The sequence below is a fragment of the Asterias amurensis genome, chromosome 19 (assembly GCF_032118995.1).
Source record: "Asterias amurensis chromosome 19, ASM3211899v1".
Classification (NCBI taxonomy): Eukaryota; Metazoa; Echinodermata; class Asteroidea; order Forcipulatida; family Asteriidae; genus Asterias; species Asterias amurensis.
In genome coordinates this window covers 11,202,218-11,216,891 of record NC_092666.1, presented here as the reverse complement: position 1 = coordinate 11,216,891, position 14,674 = coordinate 11,202,218, and the positions used below count along the sequence as shown (strand labels likewise).

Here is a 14,674-nt window from a genome sequence, read left to right as displayed (position 1 = left end):
ATGGTTACGAACTGAAGCCGATTTTACGCAACTGCGTAAGTCCACTTGCGCAACGTTTATTGCGTAAGTTGCGCCAAAGATTCGTGAAATCGGCTGCTGAACTCGTAATTGATCCTAAAGTTAGGAAGAGTTTTGTGAGATCGACGGCTGAGCTCTCCTGGAGTAGACGATGCAGTATCCTTCGGTGGGTTACATCAGTGTTTGATTTACATACATTTGCATATCAATGACTGATGATTTTGGTTCGTGCAGTTGTCTTTTAAAACAGATCTTTTCTTGTAAAAACTTCTTTTCTGTCATTTCTCTCATGTGTCCGCGTTGCATTGCTGCTGCTCACTGTGGTGGTCCGAGGACAAATCGCTGTAACAAGATGACGCTGGTGACGCAGGAGGTGACGTCATCGCTGACGGTGACGTCAGTGGAGACGGTGACGTCACGGAGTCGTGAAATTCGCACTTCTTTGGTCGGCCTTTGGGCTTGGTGGGCGCCTCCTGACTACCGCCTTGTAGAACCTAAATAACACACAGCCGAAAAAATATGTTAACTTTTGAACTGTTATTAAAGGCAGTGGACACTATTAGTAACTACTCATAATAATTATTAGCATAAAACCTTACTCGGTAATGAGTAATGGGGAGAAGTTCATGGTATAAAACATTGTGAGAAACGGCTCCCTCTGAAGTGACGTAGTTTTCGAAAAAGAAGTAATTTTCCACGAATTTGATTTCAAGACCTCAAGTTTAGAATTTGAGGTCTCGAAATCAAGCATCTGAAAGCACACAACTTCGTGTGACAATGGTGTTTTTTCTTTCATTATTATCTCGCAACTTCGAAGTCCGATTGAGCTCAAATTTTCACAGGTTGGTTATTTTATGTATATATTGAAATACACAAAGTGAGAAGACTGGTCTTTGACAATTACCAATAGTGTCCACTGGCTTTAACTCATACAAAATGTAATAGATGTTAAATTAATTTGCATCTGGGATTAATATTCACTTTGGTTTGTATACCCATTATACGCCGATGTGTGTTAGCACTGTATACTCAGTACTTATTCGAGTTCTGTGGGAAAATAAATCACAGGCATATTAATCGGGTGGGATGCGAACCCACGACCTTTGCATCTAGAGCAGTGTCATACCCCCCCAAAAAAATATAAATTTGCAGTTTCAACATAAGATATTTTGATTTCCAATGCTAATATTATTAAATACAAACGAACCGAACTGACTCGACTGACAACAAAAGGTTAATGCTATTTTCCCCTTGAATGTGACTGCGATGTTTCGAGCACTTGAGGTCGTCAGAAAGATGCTACTACTAAAAGTTGTACCCCTAAACAAACAATTCTTTCCTTTTATGTGTTTTGTGTTTTAATGTATTTTATTGTGTTAACGTCATTATATGGCTTTTGAATTATTTTAATTATGATCAAAGTTCAGATAATGGGAGATTGAAAGATCAACGTTAATTAGGATCAGTGTTGCATGAAGTCATAACAAAATGTCATAGCAATTAGTATTGTAATGAGACGGAATTATTACATTTTATTTAAAGGCACTGGAGAGGTTTAGCAATTGCCAAAAATATATTATTAGCATACAAACTAACTTGGTCCTGACCAACGGAGAGCTGTTGGTAGTATAAAACATTGTGAGAAACGACTCTCTCTGAAGTAATGTAGATTTTCAGATAAAGGTAATTTCTCACTAAAAAGATAATTTGAATCTACGAAAGACTTCACCAGGCCTGATCAAGTGTTCCTCATGCATCTGTAAGTAAACACATGTTGTGTGACAAGGGTGTTTTTTGCTTTCATTATTTTCTTGCAACTTCAATGATTCAATTGAGCAAACAATTTCTTGTTGTTTTATCTATTGGGATATACAAGTGAGAAAACTGGCAATGTTGTCAAACGTGTTCAGTGCCTTTAAGAATCTAGAATGTGCAACATAATTAGATTTCCGAAAGTCCGCACCTGTTTTTTCCACTTCATTCTTCGATTCTGATACCACGTCTTCACTTGCAACTGACTCAACCCCAACGTGTCCGCTAACTCCAATCGGTCCGGCGTGGACAAGTACTTCTGCCGTTCAAATCGCTTCTCAAGCCCCATGAGCTGCAGCTCCGTGAACACGGTGCGACTCCTCCGGCATTTCTTGGCCGAGCGTGCGGCGTCGTGAGGTGACCCGCTCGGAGACTTCCCTCTCAGGTATACCGGCACCGGGATCGGCACGCTGAGGGAGGCGGGGGATAGAGTCGATGTGCACGGCGTGGATCCGTAGCCGCTCACGGTGCTGACGGAGTGGTGGTAGGGGCTCGGGTTGAAATGGTGACGAAGAGGATCTGTATGCAATGAAATAAGGTCATTGAACATTTAACAAGATTGCAACTGTACTTCAAAACAATCCTACTTCTTCCCTTCAAACACTGAAACTTTCAACACACAGTTTTACAATATTCTTTTTGAACAACAGAGATACACTTTTTAATAAAAGTCTGGTGCGTTTGCAAATAAAAATAAATCGTCAAATAATTTTTACACTATATTTTCACCTCGTTCAAGATGCCATGCAATCCATTTTTTTTTTTTTATTGGGGGGGGGGGGGTGGGGGGTGAAGAGGGGGGGGGGCTGTATTGTTTGACTGAGTGTACGAGACTAGACATACTCGCAATCTCTACGAGTACATTTTTCTGGAACTAAACCATACTTTAGATTTTATAGATTACAATTTGACTTTCATTTACTCTTCAACATCATCACTGGGCTTAAATTTCACATATGTGTCCATTTATTAAATACAACATAGTTTGATGACGTAACATTTTGCTAAAGTAACATTCTATAAGTGAGGAATATCGTACGGAAGCTTATTGCAGCCACATACTTCTTTACGAAGAAGAGGAACAGACTTGGTATTTAAAACATAACATCCGCCAAAATAAGCACAGGAGTCCAAACAAAACCAGTATGCCCTACTACCCCTTGCCTGCATGGGAGTTCGTATAAACTAAAAACAGTGTTTATACAAGCCAGACCCCAAACGGCTAACCTGGCTCCTCCGAACGCATTATTGTCAAGACCGATTCAACTAAAACCCATCCAAAAGTCATTAGAAAACAATAAGTGCGACCCGTTGACGAACCCCGACCTACGGGGTTACACGCTGACTTGACAGCGAAGTGAGTCTACGGACCACCGGGGGAAAACGCAGCGAGCCCCGGCGTTGCGGTTCAGCTCGGAGACGGTGAAAACAAAAAAACGCGTGCTCCATCGTCTCTCGCAGTGAGGCGAGTTTGTTTGTCTACTATATGTACATGTCAGGCCTATGTGAAACTGTGGTTTTTAGAGTACGCGTGACCTAAGCCCACCGGAATATTTTTTAAGGTCAAGAACTCTCTTCTAAGTATTTGTAACATTTGGTGTAGATTTGGCAAGATCTGTGGCTCGTTAGTGAATTTTATGTAAGAACATGAAGACTGGATTAGTAGCGGTGTGAGGGTGCGAAGAAATGAGTCTCCTTGGTCCACAGTGTCCTGTCAAGTTTGTCAGATTTCTTGCTGGTTTCAAAACGAAATGAAACACACTGCATTCCACACATACAATCAGTAAAACGTAGGTTTTGTCTCTTTGATTTGAGTCAGGGAAGCTAATTATTACGGTCAAAAATTGTGTGCATTTATCCAGTTGATTAGTTATTGAAGATTAATAGTAATAATGACGTCTTCTATAGCGCCGGTATCCACAAAAAGAAAGTGCTCATGGCGCTTGCTCCAATAAAAACGTTCACCTTGGTTGTTCTCCAGCAGTGCAAAGATCAAGACAAATTAAAAATTTCAATATCTAGTGAATGTTACTGAAATGTTTTTGGAAAAAAGATGGGTCTTCAGGGTTGTTTTGAAAGTGTCTATTGTCTGGATGGCTCTGATGGAATGTGGTAGACCGTTCCACACCTTCCCTGCAGCTACCTGGAAAGAACGGGATCCCCATGATTAAAGGCAGTGGACACTATTGGTAATTACTCTAAATAATTATTAGCCTAAAACCTTTCTTGGTGACGAGAAATGGGGAGAGGTTTGTGGTATAAAACATTGTGAGAAAGGGCTCCCTCTGAAGTGACATAGTTTTCGAGAAAGGAGTAATTTTCCATGAATTTGATTTCGAGACCTCAGATTTAGAATTTGAGGTCTCGAAATCAAGCATCTGAAAGCACACAACTTCGTGTGACAAGGGTGTTTTCTTCCTTCATTATTATCTCGCAACTTTGATGACCGATTGATCTCAAAATTTCACAGGTTAGTTATTTTATGCATATGTTGAGATACACCAACTGTGAAGGCTAGTCTTTGACAATTACCAATAGTGTCCACTGCCTTTAATCAATCAGTCAAAATTTACAAAGTGCCGAATAAAGGCGCTTATGAGGCACAGCAGAAAATATCTTTATTTAATAAACAAGTCATTAACGATAGGCCTCCTGAAACAAAATGGGCTTTCAGAAGCGTCTTAAATGTGCTAAGAGATGTTGTGTCCCTGATGGGATTTTGAAGTTTACTCCAAAGTGAGTTTGGGTACGGGTCTACAGACTGAGAAGGATGTACCGGCAAAAGTAATGGTGAACATCTATTTTGGTCGAGGTCGTCTCCGTGTGCACATTAGAAGTTGTGTTGCTGTTATTTGTTTGTTTCAACTTGATTTGGGGGCAACGGGTTGGTGATCATGGTCCCGGTTCAAATCACGCCATGGGCACTGTGTGGATTGGGTTTTCAGTCCCTACCTTACTGCGTGGAATAATTCACTAGGCCCCCCCCCCCACATCTCAAACTGAAACTTGTTTTCGTGTCCTCTCTACGTTGGGTTATTGGCCGGTACAGTGATTAATGTTTTGTATTTTTAGAGTCCCTGGCTTCAACCAGAATAAAATTATAAGTTATTTTCATGCAACACTGATCGCCAGTACATGGTATTATTCAATATTAATTTGAACGTTACACAGCCCTGAGATTAAACTGTTTTATTTATTCAACTTGACCAAGAACCACCAATAACCTCAAGAGGTAACTTGCGACCCCCGTTTCCCTGCGAATTGATCAGTTTCAAATCGGGGCGAAAAGGGCAAACCTATCAGCACTTTGAATAATTTCAAGCAAATAAAATAGTCTAACAGCTCGACTCTACACTAACTTGACAGCCTAAGGGGGGCATTCTGTTTACGCTGACGGCTGTTTCATGACGATAATATTTTAATAATGTCACGTTGAGCAGTTACTAAGGTTGATATTCACACGTAAAAAGTGATGTTTTTCTGTTAAAACTTTAATGTTGCTTTGGCTCATCACATACGTCAATTAATAGAGGCTGGATTTCAGTTCCGTGTTTTAACTTAACTATAGTAATGTAAAAAGACAAGTGCTTTGAAGTTATACCTTACGACTCATGAAATATTGTAAGTTATCCTCGGAGTTCGGGCCTACAGGGGGTGGGAGGCAAGCGGTGTACGCGAGGCTCTGCCCCCGCCCGGCCGGCCGGGGTGAAGGACAGACAGTCTCGGGCGACCCGCAAAGGGAGGGCTGGGCCAAATTATCGCCACCCGATAAAAGAAAATCATCGGGAAAAAGAAATAATTGGTCCCTCATGCAGAGAGACGGTGAAGAACATCACTGGGGAAGAAACACAGAGTTTGAAGGGCGTCTGAAATGTCTCCTGTCAATTTTGCTAGCAAAAACAGCGTGAAATGTAATGATGATACATGGAGAATAACCATTAGACGTACTTAGCTTATAAAACTGTTTCCTAATGCACTGGTGGTGTAGAGCCACGTACGTCACACAAAAAGCATTTTGAGGGGTAACTGTCTATCTTTAAGTGGCCAGAGAATATTATTTACTCGGGAGAACAAAATGCCGACCCAGAAAATGAAAGCAAATGCACGATGAAACCCTTTTAAAGGCACTGGAAAAGATTTGTAAAAAAATAAAAATAAAAAAAAAAGTCTCGCTTGGGCACAATGCCGCCAAAATGGCGCAGTGTGGGTGAAAAAAAAACTATAGCTTAAAGCACTGGACACTTTTGGTAATTGTTTAAATATTTTTTTAGCATAAAAGCTTACTTGGTAGTGAGCAATGAAAAGCTGTTGATGGTATAACACACTCTGAGAAACGGCTCCCTGTGAACTAGCGTATATAGTTTTTGAGAAAAAGGTAAATTCTCACTCAAATAATAAAAGACTTCAGCTGAAGCCTTTTATTATGCATCCCAAACTACACAAAGTAATGAAACAAGTTTTTTTTATATCTTATTTTCTTGTAAATTCGATGACCAATTGAGCCCAAATTTTCACAGATTTTCTTTTTTCTGCATTATTATGTTGGGATACAACAAGTGAGAATTACCAACGGTTTCCAGTGCCTTTAAACCCCAATGGCAACTTGGTAGTCCGAGAACCCGAAGCGGTACCGTGCAGAGCGGGAAAACTCGACCGTGTACTTAGCTCTTTTCACCCGTGCTGTGTTGAGAAGCAGGGTGTCCCATACCGACGGCACTCCATTAAAATTGCTAGAAAATGAATCCCCCGCTTGCTTTTGAAATTGATAGAGTATCGAGTAGTGCACGTCTCTCTTTTGTTAGGAAGGAAATTATTCATGTTAATATCTCAACATAATTTGTTATTACGGAAATGGTTTTCCCAATTAAACTACATGTACAATACAAAATGTTGTCAACAGTTTTGAATTTCCCACTCTTTAACCACAAAACTGTACATTTATATTCCCTATATTGTTAAATGAATATATTCATTCCTTCTTCCTCTGTGATGATTATCAAACATAGCCATTTTGTAAAAATTTGCACATCATTGTTGCTTTCGAGAAAACAATGGCCTTCCTGCTGCTTTTTCAGCTATACTTTTTTCCTCGCAGTGTTGTCCTTATTTCAATGCGTCAAATTGTTAAAGGAACACGTTGCCTTGGATCGGTCGAGTTGTTATTTGAAAAGCGTTTGTAACCGTTTGTTATAAAATGCATATGGGTAGAAAGATAATGTCAAAGTAGAATACAATGATCTACACAAACATGCCTCGAAATTGCACGGTTTTCATTTTACCTCGTCGACTAACACGGTCGGTCACTTATGGGAGTGAAATAAATGGCCCACCGTGTTAGTTCGCACAATAAAAGGAAAACCACGCAATTTCGAGGCAAACTTGTGTGAATCATAGTATTCTACTTTTAAAACATCTTTCCAACCATATGCATTTTATAAAAAAAGGTTACAGACGCTTTTTAAAGACCAACTCGTCCGATTCAAGGCAACGTGTTCCTTTAAAGGTTAACTTTGGGATGTACTAAGACAACACAAATAATCAGCAAGATGCAATTATATTGTTTGGTGAGACAGAATTAAACAGTTTGTTTTTACAGACATTCGACAAAACTAAAAAAGATGGGAAGTTCAAAGGGCAAAAAAGCGGGCACTGAAAGAGTTAACTTCTTCATTTGTTTAATTTCATTTCTCTATGATCAAAATATTCACATTATTTTCATATTATCTAAAGTTTCAATGTATGGTTATAGGTAAAAGAGGTCAACATTAGAAGCCTTAAGAAAGAACTTCTCCGAATTCGCGTTGTCAACTACCCGCAAACCGGAAAAACCAGATATTTCCCATCCACCACATTAGCCATAGGCAAGAAGTAATATATCTCCGCTCTGCAAATGTGAGCTTACTCTACGGCGAAATAATAAAACAAAAGTCGGTCTATTTATAGTTATTTTGGGAAAATTTCTGCACCCGGAGGGGTTGTTACATGGTGTAAGGTTGTTTGGATAGGTCTCTGTGAAAGCACTACGCTGGTCAGGTTCACTTTGGGATAATTCGCACCTTTGACGATATTCAATTCATTGTAGCGCGGCCATTTTGTTTTTATACGCAGTGCAGTGACGTCATGTAGCTTTATTGGATGTAAAACGGCGACGAAACAATGGAAAGCGTATTATATTTTATAATCATTTATTTCAAAATATTATTTCACAACAGCTTTAGGATAGCTTTGACCATAGATGACAAGTTTTAATATCCATAATAATTGCATTGGAAGAAAATGATTCAAAATAGCAGTTAATGGAAAGGGCTCAAACATTTTTTTTTCATTGATTGTGACGAAACGAACAATATTATTGTTCCATTACTATCTATGGGATTTATTCCCTATTGATCGGTTTCAAAACAAGTCACCAAAGGTACCAAATTTCTGCAATTAATCTATAAAGGTTAAAATACCAACCCTATGATGCATTTAAATATCAGTAAATTCCTCAGAGGTCACAGTGTTAACAGAGTAATTTACACATCATACTTAAAAATAGTTTGCACCCATGTATTTTGGCCTGCATTGAGTTAGTCACACTACAGTTGCTCTCGCTTTTTTCAAAGGCCCTGGACACTATTGGTAATTGTCAAAGACCAGTCTTCTCACTTGGTGTATCTAAACATATGCATAAAATAACAAACCTGTGAAAATTTGAGCCCAATTGGTCGTCGAAGTTGCGAGATATGAATGAAATACAAAAACACCCTTGTCACACGAAGTTGTGTGCGTTTAGATGGTTGATTTCGAGACCTCAAGTTCTAAACCTGAGGTCTCGAAATCAAATTCGTTGAAAATTACTCCTTTCTCGAAAACTATGTCACTTCAGAGGGAGCCGAGTCTCACAATGTTTTATACCATCAACCTCTCCCCATACTCGTTATCATGTGAGGTTTTAGGCTAATAATTATTTACCAATAGTGTCCACTGCCTTTAAAGAGCACTGTTATTTTAGCAAGAGATTCTGCTTATATGAAGAGTACATTCTGAGGTTCCAAATCTCATTTCTGCTTCATGATGCTTTTGTTTTACAGTACACACTTTTCACAACGTTCACTTTTTAAAAATCTTGATATGCGTCTCAGTTATTGTCAATAAATCTACACGGTTGACCAAATAAACCGAAAATGTCACATTTTCGGCTTTCAGTTCTACTGTTTAATTTGTCTTTAAGTTTGAGTTTGTCCTTAAAAATAATGCAAAAATTCCATTTTCAGCTTTACGTACCTTTGGTATTTTGTCAAAGACACCATTTGTCACACGAAGTTGTGTGCTTTCATATTATGCTTGATTTCGGGACCTCAAATGCTATTCTCAGGTCTCGAAATCAAATTCAAATATTATTTTAGTGGAAAGTAACTCCTTTCTCGAAAACCGCGTTACTTCAGAGGGAGCCGTTTCTCACAATGTTTTATACTATCAACAGCTCTCCATTGGTCATTAACAAAGTTTTTATGCTAACAATTATTTTGAGTAATTACCAATCGTGTCCAGTGCCTTTAATTAAAAAGAAAACGTTCAAAAACTGTAAGGCAGTTTTGCGGGAGTGTTCATTGATAAACAGGTGCTACGTGTTAATTGAGAGAGTCAGTGTGCCCTTGTTAATTAACACCAAATAACCTAATTATCAAGGAATCAAATTTGCCAAAAAATCTGACAGGCGTCAAAATCCAAGCTAGGTCACAAAATAGTAATAATTGCAATTATGACTGGTGCAAAATGTGCATGATCTTTAAAATGGTTATATCTATGATTGAAAAAAAAAAGACATTTTTGATCGGTGGAAAGTCAAAATCACGTGATAAAATAGAGGTGATAATTTCTCTATGAATGTTTCTAATTGGTTCAATCTAATGTCACGTGACTTTACGTCTAACAAAAAATAAAAATTCCAAGGACAGTTGTGATTGGTGGAAACTTAAATCACGTGTTTCAAAAAGGTGATAATTTCATCATCAGGTGTGCCGTGTTCCACAGTATTTTGATTTCAAATCGAGCTACGGAAGTAAAAAATAAAGGTATTTTTTAAACGGTTCTCTATGAATGAATCCAATTGGTTCAAACCAATGTCACGTGACCTACGTCTGCCAAGAGTTTTTCCGAGGACACTTTTGATAGGTGGAAATCTAAATCACGTGTTAAAAAAAAGGTGTCATGTTCCACCTTATTTTGATTGCAGGAAAACTACGGAAGTACCTGGGCCATTTAGCGAGATTTCGACCGCGTTGCCCCCTAAGCCTTCCCCGGGACTACAAAGCCCTACCGCCTCGCCATCCACCTCGCCTCGGCACGAGCCACCCCGGGGTTATTATACCACGGAAAATGACCCTAATTGAACGCTAATCACATGAGCAGTGTATTGTTTCAAGATTCTATTGTTCTGCGTGCTCCATAGGCTAATGAGATTAATTAATCAAGATTTTTTAAGAGACGTGTCAGAGGTTGATGACTTCAAACACCTGTTGGTGTTGACAAATTTAACCGATTTTTTTTTCATTTTCTTTAAAGACTTGTCAAATTGGCAAAAATATTAAAACTTTCGCGTCCCCCCCTTATAATTATTGAAACGACAGAGCCAGTTGAACTGGGCCCAATTTGATAGGGCTTAAAGGCCTTGGCGCTATGGGTGATTACTCAAGAAATACAGGTTTTTTCGGTCAGTTTTGGCAAACGAGCAGCAAATTTAACCACCAAGCTATTCTATTTCGCGCGAAATCGAATGCTACTGAAAAGGGTCATTCGATTTCGTTTTATGATTAGTCAAAATGTAGTGTTGCGTTATTCGATTATACAAAGTAATCATTCAATTTAACAATTCATCAAAGCAGCATTCAAATTTGAAAACGCTTCTTGAGGCGTGTGTGTCACGAAAAAGAATGACGATACGCTAAATTAAACAGAGTGCTGTAGGAATTTGACTCGACCCAAAACGAAATTGAATGGCCAAATTCTGAATTTGAAACGCAGTAACAACTGGATAGACAAAACAGCTATAATTCGAACTCATGAAAATTATAACTATTGGCTGCTCATTTTGTGAATTTGACCAAGACAATCTCTTGTTGTTTTATGCATAAATATTATTGGGATACATCAAGTGAAAGGAATGGTCTTTGACAATTAAGTGTCCAGTGCCTTTAAAGGGAAGGTAGACGTTTGGTAATTACTCAAAACAAATATTAACTTAAAAACTGACTTGGTAACGAGCATTGGAGAGCTGTTGATAGTATAAAACATTGTTGGAAACAACTCCCTCTGAAGTAACGTAGTTTTTGAGAAAGAGGTAATTTCTCACTTAATTTTCTCGCAACTTCGATGACCGATTAAGCCCAAATTTTCACAGACTTGTTATTTTATGCATATGATGGGATACACCAAGTGAGAATGCTGGTCTTTGACGATTACCAAACGTGTACCTTCCCTTTAAAATCTTGCTAAATAATGATACAACAGAGCAAGTCTGAATTGGACCCAATTTCATTAAGCTACTTAAGCAGAAAATCTTGCTTAAAGTTCCTGCTTAGCAACAATTAAACAGGATACATGGTAAATGGTGATATGGTATTTTGGCTCGGGTAACTTTATTCTGGAGAGAAGCATAACTTTGTAGTGCTTTATGATACCGACCATGCTTGCAGGCTAAATTACAAAATACTGTCTCTTTCACAAACCGAAAGACATGCCTGTTTTGGGTAATCTCCGTAAATACAAAGGAGTGAAAAGGCACTCTGAGTGAAAAGGCACTCTTTGAAGAGCCATATGAGGGACAACTCTTTTTCGAGTGGCTTTGCACTCTTTTAGATTGAAGTTTGCATCGTTTTGATATATTTTTCACTCTGTCCTGGAGTGAAACCCCTCTATAAGAGTGAAATAACCACCACTCTTTTTAAAGAGCCATATGAGGGACAACTCGAAATGTAAAGAGTGGTGTTTTTTACTCTTTTACATTTAGAGAGTAGGGAACTCTATCCTGGTAAGTAAAGAAATAGTTTATTCATATTTCTTGTTTATTTGGTGTTTTGGTGTTTTTCGGTTGTGTTTTTTGGTGGTTTTTTTTTTTTTTTTTGGGGGGGGGTACGTTTTGTTTTACGTTCTGCTAAGATATTGTTGAATTGATCTCATTTCGTTTTAGTATGTTTTTGTCTAAGTAATTATTTTCTGTATGGTAACATGCAATGAAATTGTCCTCCATGATGGTAGGGCCAATTTGTATAGAACAAATTTCATCTTGGGGAATGTTAATTTGTGCATTTGTTGTTAATGTTCGTTTACAGTTTAAAGGCAGTGAACACTATTGATAATTGGCAAAGACTAGCCTTCACAAATGGTGTATCTCAACATATGCATAAAATAACAAACCTGTGAAAAGTTGTGCTCAATCGGTCATCAGAGTTGCGAGATAATAATGAAAGAAGAAAACACCCTTGTCACACGAAGTTGTGTGCGTTTAGATGGTTGATTTCGAGACCTCAAGTTCTAAACTTGAGGTTTCGAAATCAAATTCGTGGAAAATGACTTCTCCAAAACTATGACACTTCAGAGGGAACCGTTTCTCACAATGTTTTATACTTATCAACCTCTCCCCATTACTCGTCAACAAGAAAGGTTTTATGCGAATAATTATTTTGAGTAATTACCAATAGTGTCCACTGCCTTTAAACGTTACACTAAATTAATCTTTTAATTAGTATTTCAGTTTAAAGGCAGTGGGCACTATTGGCATTAATTTTACTCAAAATAATTTTTAACATAAAAACTTACTTGTTAACAATCAATGGAGAGGTGTTGATAGTATAAAACATTGTGAGAAACGGCTCCCTCTGAAGTAACGTAGTTTTCGAGAAGGAAGTAATTTTTAATTAATTCGATTTCGAGACCACAGAATTAGATTTTGAAAGCAAGAAGCACACAACTTCGTGTGACAAGGGTGTTTTTTTCTTCCATTATTATCTCGCAACTTCGACGACCAATCGAGTTCAAATTTTCACAGGTTTGTTATTTTGTGCATGTTTTGAGATACACCAGTTGAGAAGACTTGTCTCTGACAATTACCAAAGGTGTCCAGTGTTTTTAGTTCTGGAGGACAAATCCACCACAAATTTTCTTGGCGCATGGAATAGTGATCTATCTCTTTTGGGCAATCCCTAAGGCTGCTGTTAGTTTTTTTAAACTTCTATTCCTCTTGGTTTTTTACTTTATTTTTTGTAATATTGTTTTTTTCTCGGCCTTCTGTTTATTGAACTGTTGGTATCTCAAAAGAAAAGCCTGAATGGATAAATAAAAAGACTTCTACGGCTTGCATGACATGTTTTCTCATATCATCACTGTGTACTACAAACATGGTAGTAAACAATGTTCGGTTAACGTTTTGAGCAGGGAAAAAACACATTATTTTTCTTTCGTGACTTTGGTCAAACCATGGAGGACGGAGAGTTTCCTTCATGATCAAACCTGTGATTATTACTTTGGTGGGTTTTTTATGCTTCGTGGCGGAACAATGTATGATAACCCCAAATTAAAGAAAATGTTGTTAGTTACAAGAGTTCACCTTGGTCAATTTCAAATGGGGCATTAGTCGGGCGCTCTGCAAAAAAACAGGGGCGTAAAAATGGACGACACAAATATCAAATTCATAGATTGTTGAAAAAACACCTCTTTGAAACTGAATAACACTGGTGTTCTTTTAATACCCGATGTTGTTAATTTTGATACTTGCTACTGGTTATTATGCGACAAAACCATTGGTGTCAATTGTAACACCCCATTTGTTGCAATGCAATTCAAGTTGATTTCAAAATGCATTGTAGGTGACAATTATTGGTTTATATTACAATAAATGAAGTATACATGTACACATATTAAGATTTTATCTTAAATTATCCAATTATTGTTTACCTTAGACAAACATTAAAGGAAGAAATAAAGATGATTAAATTACCATTTAGACGAAAGAAAGTTCTAGCTGCCGACGTTTGTAGCAACCTTGACGAAAAGATACACTTCGCCTCCTCCACGACACTGCCGTGATTCGACGCATTCGCCCCACGACCACATCGACTGTCCTCGCCTCTCTCCTCGTTCTCCCCGGAGGAGGGCGAGGAAGGGTGCAAAATGTCTTCAATCGAGAACCCAGTCTTTTTTGTTGCCACCACGGGAGGAAAGATGAGGGTGGATGTGGGCGGTCTGAGTAGGGCCGAGGATGAAAGATTGACCGGGAGTGAGGCTGGATAGGCTGCCGGGTAGAGGAGCGGATTCACCCGTGCTGTGTCCATGAGGGCGATGCCGAAAGGTCCGGCTCGACTAGCCAAGTCGTACATGTTTGCTACGGCATTCATGTCCTTGCTCTATGAAAGCAATATCTAGTTGTCCACAAGCAGAAATCGTCAACAAACCCAAAATCCTTTCTCAACAGCGGTATATCTTCACAGAAAACACCTCTCCAGATTCCACAAAATTACCAGCGAATATATCAGATGATAAAAACTACAGCTCATCTATGGAAACACAGCAGAAGTAAGTTGGATTGTGCCCAAACAAAACTTCGCGTGGCGTGATTATCTAGCTACACACAAAAAAAACCTTAGATTTTCAGTCTCAACTTTTTAGAATGAACTTATAGAGGGTTACCAAACAGACTTAGATGTTCAGTACCGTCCTGTTCTTGAATGCAGCTGATGTGTATCCAAATTGCATACTATTTTGACACACTGTACCGCTTCAATGGTAAACTCAACACAGCGTGTGTAGACCTCGTGGTCCGCTACTACCAGTCAACACTCAAGTACATCACTCATGTGAGACT

The 14,674-nt window shown here is 38.5% G+C and overlaps 1 protein-coding gene across 1 annotated transcript; it reads right to left on the bottom strand.

Moving 5' to 3' along the window:
* Positions 1 to 305: 305 nt before the first annotated feature.
* LOC139951844 (uncharacterized) lies at positions 306 to 14,369 on the bottom strand. Its single transcript, XM_071950912.1, has 3 exons — positions 13,811 to 14,369; positions 1,982 to 2,349; positions 306 to 512 (listed from the first exon to the last, which is right to left on the bottom strand). The coding sequence occupies exons 1-3, from the start codon at positions 14,205 to 14,207 to the stop codon at positions 306 to 308; spliced, it is 972 nt and encodes a 323-aa protein (XP_071807013.1). The 5' UTR covers positions 14,208 to 14,369.
* Between the last annotated feature and the right edge of the window lie 305 nt (positions 14,370 to 14,674).